At 39.1% G+C, this 27,014-nt stretch overlaps 1 protein-coding gene across 2 annotated transcripts; it reads left to right on the top strand.

Annotated features, from left to right (window-relative positions):
• Positions 1 to 114: 114 nt before the first annotated feature.
• On the top strand, positions 115 to 26,388 carry Ro60 (Ro60, Y RNA binding protein). 2 transcript variants are annotated; one of them, XM_017319451.2, is made up of 9 exons: positions 115 to 263; positions 6,152 to 6,752; positions 10,368 to 10,588; positions 11,258 to 11,404; positions 11,608 to 11,745; positions 15,792 to 15,908; positions 16,712 to 16,825; positions 17,089 to 17,235; positions 19,284 to 21,052. In XM_017319451.2, the coding sequence occupies exons 2-9, from the start codon at positions 6,173 to 6,175 to the stop codon at positions 19,434 to 19,436; spliced, it is 1,617 nt and encodes a 538-aa protein (XP_017174940.1). In that variant the 5' UTR covers positions 115 to 263; positions 6,152 to 6,172; the 3' UTR covers positions 19,437 to 21,052. The 2 variants fall into 2 exon arrangements, with proteins under 2 accessions (XP_017174940.1, NP_038863.1); NM_013835.2 differs by having other exon boundaries at positions 127 to 257; positions 19,284 to 26,388.
• Positions 26,389 to 27,014: the final 626 nt, after the last annotated feature.

Below are 27,014 nucleotides of genomic sequence, written 5' to 3'. Positions count from 1 at the left end.
CCTCTCAGGATCCGTAGCGCCCTCTGCCGGGCCGGAGAAGTAGCGGGGCCTCGGAGCGCCGGAGGGAGGCACATCCGGGACCCTTGGCACCCCAGAGCTGGGGCGGGGCGATGGAAGGGGCGGGGCTCGAGACGGGGCGGGGCGGGGCTCGCTCCGACCCGAACCTGGAGCTGTCCTCGCCCTTTCGGGCCGCCTCCTATTCCTGGTGCGACGCAGGCTTTCTGTAGGCGCCGCGGGTCCTGAGCATCACCTTCCAGGTAAAGGTGGGTCACTGCAGGCCTGCTGCGGGCCGGGGAACCGCGTTTTGGGCAGTCCCAGCGATCCTGGGCACTTGAGGGCTGGCCGGTGCGCACTCTCTTCCAGCCGCATCCCAGCGTCAGAGGCCAGGCAAAGCCTTCGCCGCCTCTGTGCTCCGGCACCCGCCGGAGGAGAGCATGGACCGACTTCGCATCTGAACATTTCGAACCTGGCCTAGTTGCTCCGGGAGGATGGAATCTTGGGGAACTCAGGTCAACTCTCCCACTTGCAAAGCTCCTGGCGAGCGAACGTGCCAAGGCCCCTTTTCACTCTTTTCTCTCTTCCTGCGGCTTTGGCATAGAGGCGTTGTCTCGGATACCGGTTTGGGAAGGAGCTTTGTGGGAAGACCGAAAGGAAATTATCTTAGAGGAATAATAATCAAGGAAGGGAGAAAGATTTCTCGTCCAAGGGATGAGAGACTCATGTATCGGGATGAAGTGCCTTACGGAAAAATGCGCACCATCCCTCTCCCGCCACCCCTCCCCCCTTAATAGTGCATTATTTTAAAAACACTTGAAATGGTTTTGATGAATAGAACAAAAAATAGCTATTTGTAATTAATACTTATCATTCTTCGGAGGTGGTTTTATTCATCATTTCATAAAAGTATGTTCCAAGGAAGGCTTTTGGCTTCCACAGGAAAAATTTTTGCTCAGAGCATCCTACCATGGTGACATCTTGCCACAGTTCCTCAATACTTTTCATTGCATCGCCCTTAATGGAGTTGATATTTTCATTACCTTTGTGTATGGCATATCCATTTGAACCTGGGATCCTGGCTTTGTAAAGTATTATAGCTTCATTACTGTAAAATTAGCCTTGGCTTTTATTTTTAAAGAAACTGCGTATTTGCTTGACTTCTCAGGGTGAAAAAAAAAAAGTTAGCCTTTCCAAATTACATGAAATATTGGCTTAATGTTTGTGTAAATTGAAGGAAAACATGGTAATCTTTGTACTAGTAATGGTACGACGTATATAGATTGTAGTCCAGAAGATCTTGAAGCAGAAGTGTTATTACATCAGTGTCTTGCTATCTGGTTTACATTCTGCATTAAGAGAATGGACAACATATGGATCAACACATCACTGCTTGGCCTTATGTCGAAGAACAAGTGTAAAATGCTCCAAATGTTGCCATAGTTCTAACAGTTAAAGGCTCTAAAGCTTTAATTTATAGAGATGTTAGAAAACTTCAAGTGGTATAAATTCGGGAGACTGTTGTTGTGTTTAAAGAGGTCAGAACAACTCAAAGAAGAATTCACTTGATTGGTTTTGACTTAGGCTTATAGCACTTGACTCCATAGGACTAGACTACCAGAAAACCAGACTTTGATTTGCCTCACTGCCCAGCTGCCTTCTAAACCACTGGACTGCAGCTTAGGGTTTTGAGAAAGGGGACACTGGCAGTTGAAGAAAGAAGGAGTTAAGCTACTGTTAGTTGATGGAAGCTGTCTTGAAACTCAGCTTGAGTCACTTCATTAGTATTACTAAGATACTCCTAGCGCTTGGTACATTCCAAAAGATTTTGAAACTATCAGGAACCATTGTATCTCCATGTCATCTAATGTCGCCAATTTTAAAGTAGTTTGTATTTTAGCCCTTAGTAATAAAAAGGAGAATGAATAGCTTGAAGTAAACTGCCATTCGATTTTCTATATTTAAATGTTTTTATTGAGACTTATATATGCAAAGAAGTTTTGTAGGTGACCTAGTCACCAGCAGGGCAAGGTGCAATTCCAAGGTGCCTACTCTGCAGCCAGAAGAGGTTCTCTCTAGGGACTTCTACTCAGGTGTAGCTGGGACCCTGACTTAAACTGCAGAAGACCATTTCCAAATGAGTCGGTCTGAAGGCATGCTGGACACTGTAGTTCATAGGCACCACAGCTGGGTAGGATTGTTAGTTGCTTCCCTCACTTGGAAGCCTTCTGGGATCATGAAAGCTAGTCCTCAGGCTTTGCAGTTTGAGACCTCTTGGTCATGTGTCCAAAATACATGGTGTCTTCAGCAATAAGCACTTTACTAACCTTCCTCCTCTGAGAGGCAACTACAGGCACTAACAATAGCCTAGGATTTGGGGGAAATCTCTTATTAGACAACCCTGACCAACAAGCCCAAAAGGAACTAACATCTTATATGTAGTGTTGGAGTTTTTGCAAAGTGGTCTCTGGATCTTGGGGAAAGCGTTGTCAGCCAGGGTGAATGCATTTCACTTAAACTATATGTATACACAGACTTACATGTAATATGTGTAATTTTACGTAAATAGATAATATGACTCCTTATGACTTTTTCAGACCCTAAGGCTGCTATTTTACCTCCTCCCTGCCTCTAATTAGAGTTCCCACATCATCACAGTTTTTCCACTTCCCGCTTCAGACCGCCTGTACCCTGCCATTCCTCTCTCTATTGCTTCTCTCTTCCCTGCTCACCCCTGCCGTGGTCCCTTTGTACTTTGCTGTTTTCAGCTGTTTCTGCAGACTGTGTACTCACATCTGAAGATTTGGAGCCAGGGAATCTAGATGAGAAAAAAAAAAAAAGTAGGACATTTATCTTTCTAGGTCTGGGTTACCTCATTCAATATAATTTTTGCCAGTTCTGTCCATTTGCCTTCAGAATTCATGGTTTCATTTTTCTTTACACTTGAATAGTATTTCAGAATGTATTAGTGCCACAATTTCAAATCCATTCATAAGTTTGAGGACATTAAGTTGTTTCCTTTTTCTAGCTTGTGTGAGTTGCGGGACAGTGAACGAGGCAGAGCAGATATATGTAGGGCAGAATGACGAGTTCTTTGGGCATCTGCTGTGGAATGATAAAGCTGGGCAGCTGAGTCATATGGAAGATTTATTTTTAGGCTTTTGAGGATTCTCCAGGCTGAATTCAAGAGGGCGTGAACCCGTTTGCAGTCCCACCAACCTTGAACAGACGATCCCTCTTCCCCTCTTCCCCACATCCTCTCAAGCATTTGTGTCAGTTGTTGATCTTCACCAGTCTGCACCTTTGTAAGATGACATCTCAAAATCGTTTTGATTTCCATCTCCTAATTGCTAAGGACCATGACTTTTTTAAAAACACTTCTTAGCCATTTTTATTTCTTCTCTTATTTTTATTTTATTTTTATTTCTTGAGAACTCTCTGTTTAGATTCCTAGCCCGTTTCTGAATATATCTTTTTGCCGGGAGGGTCTCTTTTGTTTGTATATCTTAAATACACATAAAGATATCAAATGTACATCGGTCAAAGATTCTCTCCTATTCTATGGGCTTCCTTATCACTCAGTTGACTGTTTCTTTAGCGGGGCAGAAGCTTTTAGGTTTTATAAGTCCTACTTGTCAATTGCTGAACTTAATTTCCGGGCCAATGCGGGTTCTATTCAGAACGTCCTTTTCTACATACACTTAGATCGTGTACGGTAGTGTTGGTGTTTTCTTCTAGCAGTGTCTGTGTTTCACACTTCACACTTAGGTCTTTGGTTTGTTTGGATTTAGTTGTGTCAGTTGTGCAAGGTGATGCAGGTCTAATTTCATTCTTCTGCATGAGAGCATCTAGTTTGCACAGCAGTGTTTGTTGAAGATACCGTCTTTTCTCCAGTGTATGTTTCTGACAGCCGACCGAGAAACTCCCACTCAAGAGCATAGGGCTATTTAAAGGGCCAGGCATACGAAATAAATCCTAATACAATAGCAGAAGTGAGTCTCCTAACAAACACCTGTAATCTCAATACATGGGAGGCCAAAGCAAGAGGCTTATGTGTATCAGGCCAGCTTGGTCAGTGAGACACAGGAAAACGTAACAGAGAAATACTTCATTCTGTAGATATTTTCCCCAACTTTTATCACTTTACCTTCTCTTCTTGGTTGTATTTCCTACATTTAATACAGTTATTGTTTTATTGGCAGAATTTATCATAAAGAATTGTTTGTAGTAAATTTTTCATCATGAATATTGAGGCTTTTTCAAATGAATGAATTATATTAAAAAAGAATCTATTGTGCGGAATTCTTAAGCAAATCAGAAAACAAATTTTGATGCTATTTCATTTTGCTTTAATATGTACTAGCTATGATGTTCTAGATGCCGAAGAAAGATTTTAACATGATAAAACCCAACTCTTGCTGCCCTAGGAGCAGTGATGTCTAGATAGGCAGGCTTGGGATGAATAGATAGCACAAGGGAAGGAATGAGAAAGATCTGCTTTAGTGTGTGGACTCAGCGCTTTAAAGCCCACCACTTTCACTTTCGGGAGGAAAGCCGAATAATGTGACATTAATGTCATTTCTGTGTCACTCCACCAACAGTTGTCCAGTTTATTCACATTGATGGTTGAAAAACCATCACAGTATTTTTGTGAAAGCTAAGATGGGACTGGTAATGGCCAGGCAGTTGTGTACACTCAGGGGGCAGAGGTAGGTGGATCTCTGAGTTTGAGGCCAGCCTGCTCTATAGAGCCGGTTCCAGGACTTCTAGGGCTACACAAAGAAACTTTGTCTGGGCTGAGGTGGGGTAATAATGGTAAATTTATTGTAAAGATGAGATGAGAAGACTTTCTGCTCGGAGCTGTGTGTTCATAGGGCTTTTCATTTCTGTATGAACTAACGAGGGGATGAGTGGTAGAGGCTTTAAGCACCACAGATTTCACCCTAACTCCTATAACTGTAAACCCTTCCCTAATCTGCAAGGTGCTTACTTTCTCCTGAGATGACATGAAGCCAACCCTACCCTCACCCTTACATAGCTAGCTTACAAGTTTTATTTGTAAGGTTGACTCTGGTATTTCAAACATAAATGTGACCCCTTGGTCACATGCAGAGTGTCAGCCTCTCCAGTCCTCTCATGCTCTTAGCTCTGCACATTTGTTTGCTGTGTGCTACTCCAGGTCCCCTAACTGCCCGGCTTCCCTGCCTACCATTTGGAACTCTTCATTTCCTGCCAAGTGAGAGTTTCCTCATTTCTCATCTCTGAGAGCTCTTTTTAGCATATATTTCACCCTCAGAGAGACAGCAATGTCTCACTTTTGCTTGGTTATCCCAGTTCTCTATTGCCATCCGTTCTCCAGGGCGACCCTTTGAACACCAACCTCAATATCATACCCTGAAAACAACAGGAACGTTTTCTTCTAGGTCTCACCTTTGTCTTACCTTCCTTCTTAGCTTACAGCTGCACTTCTGTAAAGGGGGCAGCTCCGTGGAGTCACTTCCACACTGCATTGTCTCCGGTCCTCGTAGCTGCACTCCAGCTTGCCAGTTCCACCGATTTCCTGGGCCATTGCAATAGTTATTTTCCATCATTTTATTCGCATCATGATCTCCAAGCATTTGACATTACCAACCATTATTAATCTGAAATCCTCGTCCCTGTGGTCCCTGTGGGCAAATGTTGGAACAATGACCAGAAATGCACAGTTCTTTAGGGAGCTGACCTTTCTTGATATATATAGTTGTTCTTTTTCTGTCCCTGTCAGAAACTCAGATCTCATACAGACCTATTGATTAATTGGACATAGTATACTGTACCTTTAAAACTAGTTGTTATTTGTAATCATTATACCACTTGCTAGTTCTTTTGAAAAATTGGGATTCTCTAGCTTATAAAAAATATATGGATATATAATAAAGGTTTTAAATTATAAGCAAGGTCTTTGTCTAAGACACTATAGGATGGTGTGTGTGTGTGTTTTTCTTTCTAATTTCTGCCTTAAGGACATTTATAACCTTTTACTGAGAAAAACTGATGGGCTCAAAGATGTTTTTAAATTAAAAAGATTCGTAGCAGTTCAATAAGCAAGAGTTTTTGTTTTGGTTTTTTATTGGTTCTGCCTTCACTTAATTGTAGTAACATTTTGCCTTTTTGATAGGTTCCCCAAGAAACAAGGAACATGGAAGGATCTGCAAACCAGTTGCAGCCACTGAGTGAGACTCAAGTAGTTAACTCAGAGGGCGGCTGTGTATGGCAGGTCACCGACATGAACCGGCTGCGCCGCTTCTTGTGTTTTGGCTCTGAAGGTGGCACGTACTATATCAAAGAACAGAAGCTGGGCCTTGAGAATGCTGAAGCCTTAATTAGACTGATTGAAGACGGCAGAGGATGTGAAGTGATCCAGGAAATCAAGTCCTTTAGTCAGGAAGGCAGGACTGCCAAACAAGAGCCACTGCTGTTTGCACTGGCCGTTTGTTCCCAGTGTGCGGACATAAACACAAAGCAAGCAGCCTTTAAAGCTGTCCCTGAAGTGTGTCGCATTCCGACCCACCTCTTCACTTTTATCCAGTTTAAGAAAGACCTGAAGGAGAGCATGAAGTGTGGCATGTGGGGTCGCGCCCTCCGGAAGGCAGTGGCAGACTGGTACAATGAAAAAGGCGGCATGGCCGTGGCGCTGGTGGTTACAAAGTATAAACAACGAAACGGCTGGTCTCACAAAGATCTCCTCCGACTGTCCCACCTTAAGCCTTCCAGTGAAGGTGAGCCTAGAAAGACACAGACGGTCGAGGCACAGATGCACTGGATTTTCTAGAATTAGCTTTTATTCACAAAACGCAATGCTGTAGAATTAATCGAGACCTATTTAAAGCCGGCCTGAAACTAAACGCCTGCCTCGGGTAATCCAGACATTGATACTCGATCTCTGAACATGCTGGGTTTATACTTTGAGTCATTAATGCTTATGTTTTAATCTCCCTTCTAAGAAAGTAATTACTGTATCTACATGTCCTTTTCTTCGGGCACTTTCATACACTAATGTCTCAAATGTGTAGTTCAGCATAGCCTTCAAGATTTCATCGCAGGCAGAACTCTAGCAAGAAGGAAATAAGTAGCAGTATAGAGCCCCTGCTATCAAGAAGGTGTATGCTTGCTAAAACCTGACCTTGTCTATGCTGTATTCAGACCATCGTCACTTGGTGAGCACCCTAGACAATGTGGCCACATCTGAGAATATAAACTAGTCACCTATCAGTGGGTCATGAGTCTTGATCATTAATGACCGGATCACCTGTAGCAAGTATTTGGTTTCCTGCTGGCTTTAAATATATCTGATTAATGAATCAACGTTAAGTTTTGTAAATGACAGTGGCTGTCAGGTGGCTGCTGACATGGTGCTGGTATGGGTACTGGGTCCCAGACTCAGGTCCTCTGTAAGGGTATCAAGTGTCCTTAACCACTGAGCCATCTCTCCAGCCACTCCCTCACTTTTTTCTAGGTTAAATAAACAAACAAACAAACAAAAAAAACCCAAAAAGTTCCATCCTAAAATCAGGAAAAAAATGTTTTTTTCTTAAACACACCATTTTTTATTTTCAAATCTGATGCAGTATACACTGGACATTCTTTTACTCTGTGTTTTGACATCAATAGCATAAGTTGGTACTCAGATATAGAAAGACCCCGATTACAACTGATCCTGAATAGACCAGTCTCTAAACAAGAGATACTGTGTGGGCTTTCTTGTCATGGTCTATAAAGTGAGGGCGAGATGTTCCATAACTTACATCTGCAGGAAGTTTTCAGTCTAAGCTATTAAGGGTGAACCACACACTAAAGTTTTGTTGGGAACAGCATCATCACAGATGATCCCAAGGTTCCTCATGTAGAAAAAACAAATTTTTAAACCAACTCTAAACAACTGAGTAAATAACGTGTTAATATGCTAACTAAAATGTGCGTTTATAAAGACATTAAGTCAAAATATAATTGTCTTAACTCGGTATCTATTATGTTCCTGTGAGACTAAGGGACTTCTATTTTTTTTGGAAAAACAATATAGAGGACTTTATGTGAAGCATGTAATTATTAAGACAGCTTTGTCTTAAATCTGTAAGATAGCAAGAGATGCAATACTGTAGAAATTCCTGCGTGTCAGTATTAACTTCTGATTGGATTATCTAAATTTAAGTTCAGAAATAGCACAGAGAGTGTTTCAGATTTACTTAAAGGTATGTTTTATTTAGCCTATAAAAATATTTTAAGAAAAAAAAATGAAGTTTTTATCAGGATATTAAAAAAATCAGACTACATATAAAAAAATCTATATTCTGACCTGCCTTTAGATCCACTGACCATGGTGCTAGGGTTGGACCTCAGACTATATACATGCTCCGCACATACTCTACAAAGCACTGAGCTATATCCCCAGCCATTTTTATTACTTTTTTATTCATTTGTTCATTTTAAGCTTTCCAGATTAGACCTAAGGTACACACATTCGAGGTGAATTTTCTATAACTGAGCTGTAGCTCCCACTCTCAACTCTTTATTCTGAAACAAGGTCTCACTCAATTAACCAGGCTGGCCTTGAACTCAAGATCCTCCTCCTACCCAAACCTCTGAGCAGTTGGAATTAGAGGCCTGTGCCCCGAAACCTGCCTTAAGGTTTATCTTGAAGCCAGGCAGTGGTGGCACATGCCCCAGCACTTGGGAGACAGAGATAGGTGAATTTCTGAGTTCGAGGACAGCCTGGTCTACAGAGTGAGTTCCAGGACAGCCAGGGCTACACAGAGAAACCCTGTCTCAAAAAAACAAAAACAAAAACAAACAAACAAACAAAAAAACAACCAAACCAAAAAAAAAAATATCTTGAAAGTTCTTTTTTCTTTCCTTCCTTTCTTCTTTCTTTCTGTTTTGTTTTTGGGGGGGTTTGTTTGTTTTGTCTTTTTTCCAGCACTAAACCACACTCTCTGACCATCACAATCCTGGTGACTTTTAGATCACCCTGGCCTGTTTCTGTATTTTACCTACTGCTCTCTAAATCAAGCCAAATGTGTTAATCTCTACACTCTTTACAGATTTGGAGATTAAGAGGTAGAAAGATTAAGGTTGATCAGGAAATGTACATTAAGGAATGAAATGGCTACTTCTTCTTGCAGTACTTTAAACTGAGTGAGCCCAAATTTGAATTCTGTGCTTCTCCCTTGTCTTTCTTCAGTCTGGAGTTTGTGGTCTGTGGCCTACCTATTGTCTGTCTGTCTGTAGTTTGTGTCTGATCTATTCCTGCTGTCTGTCCTGATAAAGGGCTTTGCTCTGTATTTCTTGAACAGCAAAGAAAGAGTGTTTTGTAAGAATCTTTTAAAAGGTTTACAAAGGAAGAAGTTACTTTACTGATCCATATTGACCAAAATAGCTCTCAAAAACCAAGCACGGGTGTTACCAGCCTATAGTCACATGTTGCTTCCCACATCTTTGGCATATTGGTTGTTTTAAATTGCTTTTAACCTATGTAATTACTACAGTACACACATAAATACATTAGTCTGGGTTAGGAGCATGGAACATGTATACTTTAAGATTAAGATTTAGCTTAAATTGCAAAAGCTGACCACAGGGGAAATCCAAGGCAGAGAAGGTTGGTTACATTGTTTTTTAAGGCAGGTTGAATTTAAAGCTAAGTACACAGTAGTATAGCAGGATGTGTACATAGTTTTAAATCATCTCAAGGCATATTAAATAACAGTTTCAAGATCTGACAAATGTTTATCTCTTCAAAGGCAAGAAGTATTTTCAGCAAAAGATATACCATAAGCAAAATATATGCTTAAGCATAGATTTCCTCAAGCCAAACTTCTTTTAACTATTAAAACAAATGTAAAAGGAATGCACAAGTTATTTTCCTTTTTAAAGTATTGGGCTTCTCATAGTTTCTGTTGCTGAACAATTTAATAGCCTGTCTCCACATAATCACTAGTGTCAGAAATCCGTATTTATTCAAGAGCACAGGACAAATCAGTGTGACAATCACTGGAATAGATGAATATTGTGAGTGAGGTTTTGCATGTGAAGTAGGCATTGTCTACAAAGTTTCTAGTGTCAGTGTCTCTGCAGTGCCCCGGTAATGCAATTAGTTTAAACTACAGGTTGGATTTTCCCACCACCATATATTTAGACTGTAATTACTAATGGAGTGTTAGAAAAGAAAAAAACACTTCATTTGCTGAAATGTGTTTGTTATGTGACAGAACATAGCATCCCATGTTAAGGGAGTCAGCTCCTGTGTGTCTAGTTAAGCTGATCCCCATGCAGTCTCAGGACCGCTGTTCTAGTTTCACTAATCCTACTTGCCTTTTCCATGCTTTATCTTGTTAAAGGACTTGCTATTGTGACCAAGTATATCACAAAGGGCTGGAAAGAAGTCCATGAAGAGTATAAAGAAAAGGCGCTTTCTGTGGAGGCTGAGAAGCTGCTCAAGTACCTGGAGGCTGTGGAGAAAGTGAAGCGCACGAAAGACGACCTGGAAGTCATTCATCTGATTGAAGAGCATCAGTTAGTTAGGGAACACCTGCTGACAAATCACTTGAAGTCTAAAGAGGTGAGTACCTCTCTTTAGAAAGAGAAAGTGGAAGTAAAAACCCTGGATTCAGTCCCAAACCCTACCAAAATAAGAGAAGGGCCAGGGAGATGGCTTCTTATTTATAGCTCTCGATGAACAGGCAAGAGGACCAACCCGTGTCCAGCTGAGGGGCGAGAAGACAGAGATGCATCCCCAGAGCAGGTGACTAGCGAGACTAGCCACATGGCATAGCTGAGACTCTGCCTCAGAAGAAAAGTGACACGCTAGTAAGGAAGAGTCCCAGCTTCAACCTCAAGCCTTAAAACACACACACACACACATTTGCACACTCACACACACGGCAGAGAAGAGGGACCAAACATATCTTTAAAGTGGTACTTATTAAAATATTCAGCATTAACATGATACCAACATTATTCCATTCACACACATACATGGACACAGACACAAGCTATATTGAGAATTTAGGAAGCTCTGTATTTTCTCCACAGAAATCTCCTTTTCTTATTGGACAACCTTTAATGGACTGATTTTCATTCTGGAGGCCCTTTAAACCCTAAGGAAAGGCTTTACAGGATGCATTGTCACAGCGGCTGACGTCACTGTGTTCCACTCTGAGCCATTTCCCTTCACTCTTTACATTTCTCACTAGCTATCGCCCTTCTGTTGTTTGTTTTTTCTCTGTAGGTATGGAAGGCTTTGTTACAGGAAATGCCCCTTACTGCGCTCCTGAGGAACCTGGGAAAGATGACTGCTAATTCAGTGCTTGAACCAGGAAACTCTGAAGTATCTTTAATATGTGAAAAACTGAGCAATGAAAAGCTGCTCAAAAAGGTATGCGTGAGCCGTGACTCGGTTAGCTCTTGGGGGACCTAAGACTTCTCCCATGGCAAGTTACATTCGAATTCCTAAAGCTAAGTTTAATATTTGTCCTTCCTTTCTTGTGTGTTTTACCTTTAGCAATATAAACCTCTGAAACTCATAATTGTTATTTTTACTTAAATTTGGCAATCACCTTCTGTCTGTCTTGTTTCTAGGCTCGTATACATCCATTTCATGTTTTAATTGCATTAGAGACCTACAGAGCAGGCCACGGGCTCAGAGGGAAACTGAAGTGGATTCCAGATAAAGACATCTTGCAAGCCTTAGATGCTGCTTTTTATACAACATTTAAGGTAATAATTGTATTTTGTTTATTTAAAAATGCTGTGGGGATTAATGTATTCTGTAAAAAACACATTTAGTGGTTTTTCATATTATTCTATATTAATATCTTAGCCATTTTAAAGCATATACCCATTGCTTTTCCATAACTGGTATGAAGGTGATTACAAAATTGACATGGTAAGTTTATGAGTAATTCTTGTCACGCTGAGTAACTGCTTCTTATCCCAAGATCATTTTGATAATTTTTAAAGTCTTACTGATAAGTAACTGAATTTGAATATTTGCATTTTGGTGGATTCCTTCAACCTAGTACTCTTTTTTAGTTTCAGTGTTAATTTGCGTCTTGATAATCTGTCTTTTGCAATGGAAATCTAGCTATAAGTTAAAATTTTTCATTTCAAAATTTTCTGGATATACCACAAAATCTAACATCGATATTGTGTAGCAAATTAAAAGGATTCTATATGAGCACCAAGTGCCATTCATCCCTGATGCGCAAGGACATTTCAACACTAGGGCGTCCATGAGTGTAACCTTGTCAGCAAAGGGACATGGTATCAATTGATGTATAAAAAGCATTTGGCAAAATTTAACATTAACAACCAAAATGAAAGCCAAAAACTCACTTACTAATAAAACTTCCTCACTATGATAAAGCTTTTAGATTAAAAAAAAAAAAAAAAAAAAAAGTTTGTGGGACAAGAAGGATGGCTCAGCAGTTAAGAGCACTATCTGCTTTTCCAGAAATCGTAAGTCCAATTCCCAGCAACTACATGGTAGTTAGAAACATCTATCCTGGAACCTGATGCCCTCTTCTGGCTACATGCAGATGTACATGCAGATAGAGCACTTATATACATAAAATAAATAATTTTTAAAAAAAAAAATTCATAGGTATCATCAGACTTGAATAAAATAACAAGAGATTTTTCCTTAAGCTTAAAAATAAGGGTGGCTACTTTCCTTGCTTTGGTGCCACAGAGTACTAAAAGTTGTGGTAATTATATAAGAAAAAAAGCCTCACGTGGCATGCCCATTATTCTATCCAGAAAACCCTAAGGAACTCACACACAAACCCTGTTAGAGTGAAATATATTCAACAGAATTTCAAGTTATAACACAATTCATTAAAAAACAACAACATGGGAGCTGGAGAGATCGCTCAGCGGTTAAGAACACTGACTGCTCTCCCAGAGGTCCTGAGTTCAGTTCCCAGCAACCACTTGGTGGCTCACAACCATCTGTAATGTGATCCAATGCCCTTGTCTGGTGTGTCTGAAGAGAGCCACAGTGTACTCACATACAGAAAATAAATAAATAAATCTTTAAAAAAAAAAAACAGCAACAATAAAAACACACAAAATCATTGGATGGGTCAGGGATGGTTGTACAGATCTGTAATCCTGATACTTGGGAAATGGAAGTAGCAGTCAGAAGCCAGAGCCTCCAATAGCACATCAAGTTCAAAGCCATCCTGGGCTACTTGAGACTTTGTCTCAAAAACAAGGGATGAAAAAATAGATAATAAATAAAATAAATCTAGTTGTATGCTATAGTAATAAATTATTTGAAAATAAAATTAAGAAAATACTAGTATTTCAAGTAGCACGAAAAGAAAATGAATATACTGACATGCAAGAGTTATACATGTAAACTGTAAAGCATGCCCCCGTGAGAAGAGGGTAGGGCCATCCAAAGCCATCTACAGATTTCAAAGTCCCAATGGCATGTTTTACAGAAAATTAACAATCCATGCAAAACTCCAAGTGATTCCAAATAACCAAAACAATCTTCAAGAGCAAATTTGCAGGACTCATGTCTGGATTTCAGAACTCAACAGTAACCAAAGTACCACGCTGCTGTTACCAGGACAGCCGTGGTAGCCAAAGGAAGGAGACAGAGTCTGGAAACAAACTGACACTGATGTGTGAGGAGCCTAGAATGAGTTGATCCAGAAAGGGCAGTTTTTAACAAACTGTGCTGAAACAAGCACACAGTCCCATGCAGGAGGAGGAAGGTGGGGCATTCATTGTCTTACAGCATGCACAAAACCATTTCAGAAGAGATCAGTCACTTACATTTAGGAACTAACTAAACATAAAAAGAATAATAAAGAACAGGAGCTAACAACTTAAATAAATTGAACTTCAGAATTTGAAACATAGGGTAACTGGGCAGTGGTGGCGCACGCCTTTGATCCTAGCACTCGAGAGGCAGAGGTAGAGGCAGGCAGATCTCAGAGTTTGAGGTCAGCCTGGTCTACAGAGTAAGTTCCAGTATAGTCAGAGTTACACAGAGGAAACCCTGTCTTGAAAAATAAAAACTGAAATGTGTGCATCATACAGTGTTAGGAAAAAGTAGGAAAAACTTACATAGTGGGAGAAACTATTTGCAGATTATACATATATAATGAAAAGTGTTTAATATCCATAATATAAAAAGCCCTGAAGCCGGGCATGGTGGCACACGCCTTTAATCCCAGCACTCGGGAGGCAGAGGCAGGTGGATTTCTGAGTTCGAGGCCAGCCTGGTCTACAAAGTGAGTTCCAGGACAGCCAGGGCTACACAGAGAAACCCTGTCTCGAAAAACCAAAAAAAAAAAAAAAGCCCTGAGGTTCAATAATACAATTATAAGCCAGTTTCAAAATGGACAAAGTATTTCAATAGATAGTTTTTCAGAATTATATAAATGAAAGATGTTCTGTTTGATTAGTCAGATCAAAAGCACAAACAAAATGCCACTTTGTACCTAACTGAATGAATAGGTGTTAGCAAAACAGGAACAAGTATTAGGAAGGTGGGGAGATTGGAACCCTTGTGTATCATCAGTAATAAAGTGAAATGTCTCAGCCTGTGAACATGAGCATCAGAATGCTAATCATGGAGTACTCAGAATGCTGCACCTGCCTATAAAGCCCCACAGTGGGCATGGTGGGAGAGACCATGAGTCAGAGTCCACCGTGGCCTCCATAACACCCTGTCTCAAAAGCAAACATCCAAAGCAAACGAACAAACCTGAAAACATAAGTAGAATACCAACCTGGTAAGCTTACTGACACACACCTTTAATCCCAGCACACACAAGGCAGCGCCAAGGGGCCATCTCTGAGGTCAAGGCCAGCCTGGTCTACGTGTCAGTTCCATACAGGCCTACATAGGCCTACATAGAGAAACCCTGACTCCGTAAAAAGAAAATAGGCAAACAAAGAAAAAAAAAAACTATGATACCATCAAGAACTCAGCCTCAGCGGCCGTGGTGGCGCACACCTTTAATCCCAGCACTAGGGAGGCAGAGGCAGGTGGATTTCTGAGTTCGAGGCCAGCCTGCTCTACAAAGTGAGTTCCAGGACAGCCAGGGTTATACAGAGAAACCCTGTCTCGAAAAACCAAAAAAAAAAAAAAAAAAAAAAAAGACCCCAGCCTCTGTATATGCCCAGAGGACTGGAAGGAGGTCCTTGATCTTGGTTTTGTATAGTAGTCCATCCCGGCTCTACTAACAGCAGCCAAAAGGTTCCCAGGTTGTTCTAGGACTGCATCTTGTGAAGTACACACTCTAGTGCCAGACAACAGCCTAGGAGGTACCAGACTGCTCAAGGTGACTGTGTAAGCTTAAGGCTCTGCATAGGTCGATGAAGTGTCTGCTGTGACAATGACAGAGTCTCCATATAAGACAGTGTTTATGCGCCATGAAGATAATCAGTGCTGATCAGTTATACTCTTCAGAATGGCTACAGAGTAAATGTTATCTTTCACCACAGTTAAAAAGAAATTCTTAAAAGTTCCCATTTTACTTCAGTGAAAAGAGATGTTTAAAACTAGGACCTTAACTTTTTTCAGTAAAATTAAACAGATTACATCTTTCTCTTCATTTTGCCAGTTAATAAGAGGTAGAATGTTAAAGATAGTAATCACTTAACTTATATACCAACAAAAACAGGCCTTTCTTCTAGGAGCCTCTTGAGTGAAAGATAAATACGATTTTTTTTTTTCAGTCTAACCTACTTAACGATCTCTCTGACTTTTTCATGACTACTTTATTTTGTCTTCTTTTTAGACTGTTGAACCAACTGGGAAGCGCTTCTTGCTCGCTGTTGACGTCAGTGCCTCTATGAACCAGAGAGCCTTGGGTAGTGTACTCAATGCTAGTACTGTTGCCGCAGCAATGTGCATGGTGAGATCCCCTAAGACGGCTTAGTGTTCCAACTCCCTAAAACGTGGTCAGAGGAAAACTGGCAAGGCCAGCGTCACCCAGGATCAGCTTTTCACTTATCGTTTCACTTATGTGACATTTATCATTTTCTACCTGAAGACAACATTATAACACAAAGTTTTACTCATGCTGAAAAGGGGCGTTGTGTAAGGAAGGACCAGAGCCAAATGTTATAGTGAGATTAAATGTTACTAGTATATGCAAAAATACATGATGGTTAGGGGGTAAAAAATGATTTAAAAGCTCCAGAAATGAGTAATGGGCATTAGAGAGCTTCTCGCCCATGCTTCCCTCACCACACAGTAAGGATGCTCTTCTCCGCTTGTCTGCCTTCATTCCTCATTTGTAAGATGAACAGTGTGTGTGTGTGTATTTGCCTAGGAGAGTGCTGTAGATACCAGCTTCTCAGAATTGTTTTGGGTTATGGCTTTTGTTAGTTCGTTTTCATGTATGGATTGCATTGGCCCTGGACAAGAGCCCCCCTCAGAGGACAAGACAGCATACAGGAGTCATTCTGTCCTTCCGCCTTGTGGACTCCAGGGATAGAATTCAGAGTGGCTGGCAGCAAGGGCCATCTCCCACTGAGCCATCTCCACAGCCTGTGCTCCCCAGTGCTGTGACTCTCTATTCTGAACCACAAAAAAGACAAGCTTAGGAATACTAAGCATCACAGTGTTTCTTTCCGAGGTGACGTTATGTAAGCCTTTAAGAGACAGACTGATAACTTCAGAATGCTGAAAATGGCTCCCATTGCGCTTTTCCAGGTGGTTACACGGACAGAAAAAGAGTCTTCGGTGGTTGCTTTTGCCTGTGATATGGTTCCGTTTCCAGTGACTACAGACATGACATTACAGCAGGTTTTAACGGCTATGAATAAAGTAAGACACTGTTTTACTAAAATGACCTGTAGTTTTGTATTGGGGCATTGCATAGTATCTGGAGTAAAAAATTGTTCTAACTTCTCATGGCAAGCACAATCAAACATAGATCTGTGCAGACATGGTACGGTCTGTATATTGGTTTACATAAAATGATGCTCTGAGGATAAGAGCCTTTATGTTAGGTATTTATTCCAGACATCTAATGGACACTGAGATGGTTTTATTTTACTATAATTCCTTCTCTTTTTTCCCTGAGATAGGTTCCAGCAGGCAACACGGATTGCTCTCTCCCAATGATCTGGGCCCAGAAAACAGACACAGCCGCAGATGTCTTCGTTGTGTTTACTGATAATGAGACCTTTGCAGGGCAGGTGCATCCTGCTGTTGCCCTGAGAGAGTACCGAAAGGTAAACAGCAACCCTTCCGTCTGTTACTGGTCCTCTCTGAACACACTCCATTAGTGAGGCTGTTCCTTCATTTGTGTAGGAAAGCCAGTGTCGGGTGGGCTCAGCAGTACTTGAAACAGAAAGTAGGGACTATACGTACAGCATCCAGTTCAAGTGGTAAATACTAACAACAGTGCCCTTTGCCAGTGCTTTTGATAATGACCGAATATATATTTGACCTCAGCTATAATTTATAAGATATATTGCATTTCTTAAAAAAATAACTTATTTGTAAGCTTAACTAAAAACTATATGAAGTTACAGCAAATTTTTGAGTCTGTAACCTAAACTTTATCTGTCTGATCATTCTCTCTCTTCCTCCCTTGGCCTTTCTCAGATGACAGAATGTTTTGTTACTATTCTGTCCAGTATGATAGACACTGGTCACTAGGCTGTTGAATGATAACATTTAGCTCATGTGACTACTAAAATGTAAAAAGAACTTGCTATGAAGAACAATGGTTCTCCCAAACATGATTTTCCTACCAACTATAGCATCATTTGGTGGTCAGATCAGAAATGTACATGCCAGACCCCATCAGACATCCATCAAACTCTGTGAGTAGGGTTCAGGATTCCCATGAATGCTTACTTTTGAGCGCCATAAAGGAGAGACTAGAATTTGGACTAAAAGCAGTCTAGAGTTAGACTAGAGTCTAGTTAGTCCTGAGTCTCTTCTGCTAAATGTGGGTCTGAACAAGTTAGTTAACTGACAAATGTCATAGTAGGTAATAATGCATATCTCTTAGGATTGATGCAACAGTTATACCTGTCTCAAAAACAAATTGGTCGCCCGTTTGGCTGCCTTTCTTCCCAAGGCACAAATCGTCCCAGCATGGGAAAGACCTCCCTCCCTCCTTCCCTCCTTCTCTTTTGACCCATTTTCACTCTTCCACCATACAGTAAATAAAATTAATTAAATAAATAAATAAGAAAGAAAAACAAACTGGTCATTAGAACTGGTCATGGTAGCTTAGCATGTAATCCTAGCATTTGAGATACTGAGGCAGGGGCTAAAGAGATGGCTCAGTGGCTAAGAGCACACATTGCACTTGCAAAGGACCTGAATTCATTTTCAGCACCTATGTTGGGTGTTTCACAACTGCCTATAATTCCAGGTTCAGGAGATCTGATGCATCAAGCCTCTGCAATAACCAGCATTCCTGTGCATTCAAGCATGTACGCACATGCTTGCTCACACACACACATACATTAAAAATAAAATCTTTAAACCAAAGAGTCTGAGGCGAGAGAATCCTTGCTAAGCTACATAAGGAATTTAAGAGTAGCCTGGGCTACATATATAGTGATACCTTGTCACAATAAATGAATAAATAAAGGCTGGTAGAGTAGTTGTCTACCATACATGAAGCACGAGGCTCGATCCCCAGCCCTGCATAAGATCATGGTGGTACATAACCTACAGTCTTAGCATTTGGAAGGCGGGGCAGAAGTATCAGAAGTTCAGATCTTCTTCACCTACATACCAGGTTTGCAGTCATCCTGAGCTACATGAAATCCTGTCTCAAAGAAAGTTTATCCAAACAAAAACCTTAATTTCTTAATTATTAAAAAAACATTTTAATAGATTTATTATAATAACTGACAAAACTATACTTTAATTGATTGTTTCTTCCGAAATATTTAGTGATTTTAAATACATACCGAGAGACTGGGAATATAGCTCAGTAATTCAGTGGTAGAGAACTAACCTAGTATGTGCAAGGTCTTGGCTTGGTCCATAGTGCAAAGGATGGCTAAGAAGAATAAAGAGAAACAGATGGGAGGTGGACCAGGAAGTCAGACAGAGAGAGGGGACAGAATTAGAGTTCTGAAGAGCACAATCTATTTACTGTATATATTAAAATTGGAAGTTGGACTTGGTGTAATCCAGCATTTTGGTAGGAGGAACCATGGTTGTTCTAGTCTTAATTTTCAAGGATTTTTTTGTTTGCTTTTCTTGCATATAATTTCATATGTAGTTACTTTCTCTTATATTTTCTCTACAGAAAATGGATATTCCTGCTAAATTGATTGTTTGTGGGATGACATCAAATGGCTTTACCATTGCAGACCCAGACGATAGAGGCATGTTGGATATGTGCGGCTTTGATACTGCAGCTCTGGATGTAATTCGGAATTTCACATTGGATGTCATTTAACCCTGAGTACCAGAATGATCTGAGAGGGGCACTGCTGTAGTGGTTTTCATTGAAAATACACAGCCACTTCCCTGCTAGACACAGTAGTGAGAAATGTCATCAGTATGTGCATGATAGAAATGCACTTTGGCAAGAACAGGAGAAGACAGAAGGAAGGAGACAAAAGTTGAGCCCAAAGGTGCATGTACTCAGCTAGCTCTTGAGAAGTCTTCAGGATACTGTAGCTTCCTCTGTAGAGAACTTCGTTTTAATAGACACTGTACAATAGTGGTGTTTTACTTCACTGAATCACACCTTTGTTCTGAAAGTGTGATACAGAGTATAAGTAGCCTCACATCATGTCACTTGTATGAGAAGTGTTTCTTTTCTTAAATGTCTTCATTGGAAAACGACAGTTTTAATAATGTCCAAATACTCTGAGGTGCACTAGACCATGTGACTGTGATGGAAATGAACCTCACCAGGTAAATTTTTATACAAAGGGGTTTAAAAAAAAAGACATTTGGTTAAACTAAATTATGAATGAATTTTACAAATTCAGAGTTTTCTAAGATCATATGAACAACAGCTTTCTTATTCAATGAAAAAGATGTTTTCCTTCAGATGTTTCATTTGTACTTGTTAGGATTTGTTACTATTTGGGCAAAACAGGGTGGAAATCCCTAAGGGACTTGTTGAGTTTATATAGGCTGAGGAATTTGCTTTGTAGCCTTGTGTTGGCTGAACAACAACAGTGTATCATGTACTTCCGCTTTCCTGGGTGTTTCATGTATGTAACTCCCCTGTCCATAATCCTGACAGTGTAACAATTAAAACTCTACTGTAAAGACATAGATTTTCTGTACCCCTAAAATACCTTTAACTAATTTTCATATTTTTCTAATATTTAGTCTGAAGTCTTTCATATTTTTGCCCCCTATGCATTTTGTGTCTAGTTTCTTTTTTGATAGAGTAGAGAAATAATACAGCAAGCTAGATCCTTCTAGTTCAAAGGCAATTTTAGAGTAGCCATATCAACCAATCAGTGTATGTAGAAAATCTAAGAACTGATTTTGTACAAATTAAACTTCCTTTTCACCATATTAAAATACATTCTTTTCTTGAGCAATTACATGTTTTCACTGGGAAGCTTAGCATGAGAATGGCCTATTGAAACACCAGTAGTTTTTCTCTTGATTCAGTAATGGTATCTAAGGTAGTTTATACTAAAACGCTAATTTTTATGTATTACTCTTTAAATATTAAAGGTTTACTGGGGGCTTATAAACCCTTTCAAAACTAGTATGTGTAGGTTACATAACCTTTTAAGTGTTTAGGGGAGTGAAGTTCTTTTATTTGGGAGAGAAAGGGGCTTTGCTAGTGTGAGGATTTATGTACATATTTTCTTTCCTAAGAAATTTAGTCTCAGAGAATAAGAAAATGTTCCCTTCAGATGATTTGAGTTAATGAAGTTTCATATGTAGCCATTCCTCCTGACAGTAACAAATTTTCAGTGTTATTAGCAAAGATAGTATCAGCTCCAGTTCTAAACACCATTGCTTCTGATGCTGTTCTGGCTTGACCACTGTCACATCTTAACTAATTCTGATACATTAAAGTTTCATGTTCAAGTTGAATTTAAAGCTTTAAACCCTAGTAATTACATGAGATCTATTGAATTCTTTAAACCCAGGATCTAAGTTTTAATATGATCTAACTTATTATGAAATTTACATGCCATATTATATAAAAGCTTTTTTCTTATTTTTAATGCTACTTAGATAATGCTTTTAGGCAAGCAGAGTATATCTAGGAGCTAGTATTTAACCCATAAGGGAAATAAGGGTCACCTCCCGGCAGCCCTCCTACAGTATAGGTAAACCTAATTAAAGAGATTAAAATTGAATACAGAGGCCAAGTGTGGTGATGCATGCCTTTATTCCTGGGAAACAGAGGCAGGTAGATCTCTTAAGTTAGAGGCCAGCCTGCTCTACATAGTGAATTCCAGACCAGCCAGGGCTACATAGTGAGACCCTGTCTCCAAAAAGAAAAAAAGGTTTAAGAGGCAGAGGCAGGCATTTTTCTGAGTTCAAGGCCAGCCTGGTCTACAAAGTGAGTTCCAGGACAGCCAGAGCTATACAGAGAAACCCTGCCTCAAAAAACCATTAAAAAAAAAAAAAAAAAAAAAAAAGTCCCAACAGATAGAAATCTTATCTTCAAATTGCAAAACTTCAGAGTAGAAAGAAAATTTAGAAAAAAATGTATTTGATTGATAACCAGAAACCAGTCTGGATCTTCTGGATGTGTGTGTGATGGTTATTTTGTTTTGTTTTGTTTTGTTTTGTGACAGGGTCTCTCTCCATAGACATAGTCCTGGCTATTCTAGAGCTCACTGTGTAGACCAGGCTGGCCTTGAACAGAGAGCCTCCTGCCTCTGCCTCCCAAGTGCTAGGGCTAAAGGTGTGCAACACTATGCCCAGGGTAAGGCTGGATGGTTTTGGAGAGGGGTCTGCCTCTCTACTCAGCATTCTGGCTTTTAGTCTCTCATCCATGGGACATGTTGACTTTGTAAGAGAAACAGTAGAATTATGAAGCCTTTTACCTAATTTAGACGTTAGGAATTGATTAGGAATTGATGATATGCATGATTACTTTAGGAACCTGTGAATGTGTGTGATTTGTTTGTTTGTTTTGATTTGGAGTAATTCTCAAACACAATTATGTCTCTGCAGCCTATGTTGCTATGGAATCTAGCCACATAGCAAGGCATTATTACCTCATTAAGCATAGGATACCCTCAAGTGGTAAACAAGTTTTCTTTTCCAAATTACCACTAGGGTGACTCTTAAGTAAATAGTACGGAAAATACTGCTTTAAAAAGCAATCTTAAGAAAAGTAAATGTTATTTCCTAGATACTATGTAAATATTTCTAGGATTTAGTTGTTACTAATAACACAAAACACTAATCTTTTCATCTCACTGTTTTTGATTAGTGGATAGTCCACGTATTAAAACTGTTACTTAGTAACTGTTTTCAGGGTGTGTTAGGAAGGGATATGCTAGTAAGTAGAACTACTCCATCCTTTGGAGCTTCTTGGTTTTTTTTTCATGTGCTGTGTCATTATGAACAACCAGTTCAACATATGTGGTAAAATTCTGCTCTCCTACAAATTCATGTATCTTAGTCTCAGATCATAGAAGAACAAGCTGTTTAATATTTACCGAATATTGAGAATGGAAAAGAGGCCTTTCATTACAAGTCCAAACTTCATTTTTAATTATAAACACTAAGATGTCCTTATCCCTGATAAAAAGGATATATAAAAAAATATATTTAAAAAAAAAGAAAGCAAAGCTCATAGTCAAACTAGGACCATGCTATTACTCTTACTATTACTAGCTTATCTATTACTTCCTTACATATTACTTTATTTGAATAACAATAAGTCTACAGCAGACAAACTGACAGGTTGCTTCTCACTTTCCTAGACTTCGACAAGAAAAATTATACCAATGTAAATGTAAGAATCTAATGATCTTTAGAAGCACAGGAAGTGTACATCTAAGCAGGAAATGAAAGCTAAATCATTGTAAATTCTTTGAGTTATTTTCCTGTGACCTAAACATTTTGTCCCAAGGCAAGCAAGATAGTCATCGTGGGTAAAGACACTCACCACCAAGTTTGATGAATGGTTCCCAGTCCCTGGACCCCACAAGGTAGGAGGAGAAACCAGTTCCTGCCGGTTGTCCTCTGTGCCATGGCGTGCATGGGCGTGCATGGGCGTGTAAAAGTGAAAAGAAGTGCTGCTACAGATTTGGTCTGTGTTGTTGTGTGGTGTGCTTGTAGTCAAAGTAACTCAAGATGCAAAATCGTCTTGGATTCCATTGGTTTTGTTAGGGTACAAGTTGTCATCTTAGAGAAATGTCACACAGCCAGAAGGAAGGATCAGCAAAGATGACAGGTTCTTTGTGAGACAAGCCGGTGTTTAACTCAGAAGTTATTGTGTTCTCTTGATACCTGCTCCATCATCTCTTCTTCCATGGAAGATTACTTCTCGCCCATTTTTCTCTTTTGCAAAGTCTTCTCCCATTTTTGCCTTTTATTCCTGTTTGATCCAGTTGGGTAATAAATTGCAGGACCAGAAAATCATCCACAGTCAGGTTTGGGGCGAATCTACTGCAGGTTGTTTTTTTGTTTTATATAAATTTAAGAGTATATTTTTCAGAGTTGGAGAGATGGCTCACTGGTTAAAAGCCCTGAGGGCCCAGGTTCAATTCCCAGCACCCACATGGCAGCTCACAACTCTCTGTAACTCCAGTTCTGGGAATCCTACACCATCACAGAGACATACATGCAAGCAAAACACCAATGTACATAAAAAAAAATAATAATAAATAATTCATTTTTAAAAATGTTTTCCAAATTACTGAAGTAATATCCGGATTGATATGTTCTTTGCCCAAATCAAGTCATGTTGTAGATATTCCAGAAATGTTATAGCCATTCAATAAGACCAGAATCTGTATAATCACTGATAAACACTGAAAAGAGAACTGTTATACTATATATGCAATCTAATTGACCGCAATTTCAGAAAGTGACACATATATCCTCTCAGTTCTATAATTACACTCCTAGTTTACAAAGTCTTTCAACTGAGTGTCTGTCCATGCATGCACACATACATGTACACTGAACTTACAAAAAGCCTTATAATGACTTACGTTGACATTCACTATCTTACTGGTAACTATTTACTCTTTTGAAAAAAATCACTATGAAATTTAAAGTTGATTTGAAAATATTTTCATATAGAAAACTAATAATGTAACTAAGAATGCTATTTGAATAACATAACAGATGACACAGTTTTCCTAAACCCTAAAAGTAACAAGATATATTAGAAAAAAAGGGAAAATCAATGAGATTCTATTCCTAGAATTGTGATTATTTCCACTCAGCATTTGTAAATATAATGAAGATATACAAAAGCTGTTTCATATCCTTCAGGGATATGTTTGCCTTTCTACTTTATCCCTGCCTTTAATCATCAGAACTTTGTGAACACAGGTGAACTTTCATTTTAAAATGTTTGAACTTCTGTACCTTGTATAAGTTAGCAGAATCTGGATTAAAAAAAAAAAGAAACTAAATTAATTTCATTTCTGCTGGTTTCACTTTACTGTATATTTGTATTATTAAAAGTAGGGTTAATATTGTTGACTATGCGTAACTGCTAAATTATATCAGTGAAATCATTACATTGAAACTGTATCCAAATGATTTCTCAGGCTTTGTTTGAAGTGTAAACTCCAGCCCCATTATGACCAAATTAGACTTAAAGATAGTGAATGAATACTAATGAAGAAAGCTGCTCTTGTTGCACTGTTCTAAATAATAGAATATATATTTGGTATGGTTGGTGAAATAGCTTTTGTTATTATTTAAGTTACAATTTCTTATTGCAAATTTAATAATGAATTCTCCAAAGGAATGGGATGAATGGAGTTATATTTGAAAGAATTGGAAGAAAAGTATTACAATCTGCTTCTAAACTATTTGTTTTATTACAATGACATTTATTTCTATAATTGGCCAATTGATGGATCTTTCAGGTATCCAGAATTATGTCTGCGTAAAATAAATTATAGTTATATTAAGAGCCTTAAAGTGGGGAAAAAGGACTCTTTTGACTGCCTTAACATATGACAAGCTCTCTTTTCCAGACATACTAATTTCTTTAGGGTCTGTTAAATAAGTAATGCCTTAAGAGTGTGCTAATGATCTGAAGAGTAGAGCTTACAGGGTCTTCTAGAGCTTTTAATTCTACATAATGAATTTAAGTGTTAGGTATTATACCTGATTGCACATTAATAATTTGAAATAAGAAAAGAATAATCTGGCTATGCTGATGTGTAATAAGTACATGGCTGCAACATCAGTATATTTTATGGTTGCTTAAGATTTTGTATTGTTTTGTATAACCAGTTACCCAGAAGCTGGACTTCCTGGCCATAATATGACCTCCAAGGACCATGTTGCATATTTAACACTGGATGAAAAGTTCAGTTGTATAGCTCCAAAAAGAACTGCTTTTTAAGGGAAATTTTTGAGGCAAAAGGCAAATGTTTTGGTTCAAACCTATGAGCAAAGTCATTTAGAGAATTGAAGATAGTATTAAAACCTTGAGACTCTTGCAATAAAAATATCAGACCAGTGACTTGTTTCATTGCATTCTCATTTTGCATTTGCTTTGCCGTTCAAAGCAGAAAAATCTTACAAAACCGAAAGAATGCTTTAAAATTGTCACGCTGGTGCTTAAAGATCTATTATGCTTGATGTATAACTAACTTGTTTCCAAGAACGGAGCCTGGGGAAGGCTTATAGGCCTTTCCTAGTACTTGTGATTATTGATTGTCAAGTCTTCCAAGTTTGCAATGTAAATAATGTGTAACAATGTGACATTGGTGTTTTCTAATGAGGAGTGGATGAATGCTTCAGTTATTACTTCTACTTCATGATAAAAGTTTTCACCAATACTGAGAAATCTTGATTTTTGTAACCTTGCAAAATAACCTATTACATACAAGTTGATTGTCTCTTACCTGAAATGCTTGGAGCCTCAAGTATTTTAAGATTCTTTTTTCCAATTTTGGAATCATCTGCAGATGTATAATGGAATACCTGGGATTTGCTGTATGAGCCTTGTATGTGTCATGTGACAGAAAATCATGTTTTAATGGACTTGCTTTGGCTGTGACTTTGCAATTGGTCTATGGAACTTTCCACGGGCATTATGTTAACACTCTCAAGTTTCCAGTTCTGGAGCTTTCTAAAATTTTATATTTCCAAATTGGGGATGCTTAACTTGTAAGTCATTCCAGATGTGGAGTGGGCACTACACAAACTGTTTGTCACCAGTTTATTGTAGAAATCGATAGGTGTACCAAATAAATTGTATGCATATCAAATAACTGTCTTTTAATCATTTTTTAATCATTTTTTAAAACATGAATTTTAAGGTTATAATATGCCTTATATGTAAACCCCTGAAGCAGTCGGTTACAACTCAAAAGATAAAAAAAAAATCTTTCCATAATTAATATTATCTTTTTGATGTCTCTGTGTGTGTGTGTCTGTGTGTGTGTGTGTGTGTATGTGTGGTATATGTAGTTGAGGACTCTTTTCCAGTTGAGTACCATCACAGGATGAAGAAAATTGATTTTAATCAAAATACAAATGTTTTTATCTTTGGTGTTGTGTTTGAGTATATGTGGGAGGCGGGGGAATGCATGTTACAACACAAGCTGTTGGTTCTTTCCTTCCACCGTTATGTGGGGTCCAGGCATCGGATACAGGTCTTTAGGCTTGGCACAAATGCATTAACCTTCTGAAACTGGGTTTTGCTTTAACATATGCTAAGTACCATAACCCCCAAAACTAAAAAATAAATATTGTATCCTTTAAGCTAAGCGATAGCACAGTGTGTAAAGGACAGTGGTTGTACAAGCCTATTAACTGAAGCTCCATCACCAAAATGAACCCATACTAAGGTGGAGAAAACTGACTCCACAAAGCAATTCTGGCCTTCATATGC

This window comes from Mus musculus, chromosome 1, assembly GCF_000001635.26.
Source record: "Mus musculus strain C57BL/6J chromosome 1, GRCm38.p6 C57BL/6J".
Lineage (NCBI taxonomy): Eukaryota > Metazoa > Chordata > Mammalia > Rodentia > Muridae > Mus > Mus musculus.
This window is presented reverse-complemented; position numbering and strand designations above follow the sequence as displayed.

Bases quoted from the DNA above. Each gene is read 5' to 3' on its own strand.
- Ro60 (NM_013835.2), top strand. From the start codon at position 6,173: ATGGAAGGATCTGCAAACCAGTTGCAGCCACTGAGTGAGACTCAAGTA. The intron at 15,909-16,711 runs GTGAGATCCCCT...GCGCTTTTCCAG, and splicing joins TTGCCGCAGCAATGTGCATG to GTGGTTACACGGACAGAAAA. The intron at 16,826-17,088 runs GTAAGACACTGT...TCCCTGAGATAG, and splicing joins TTTTAACGGCTATGAATAAA to GTTCCAGCAGGCAACACGGA.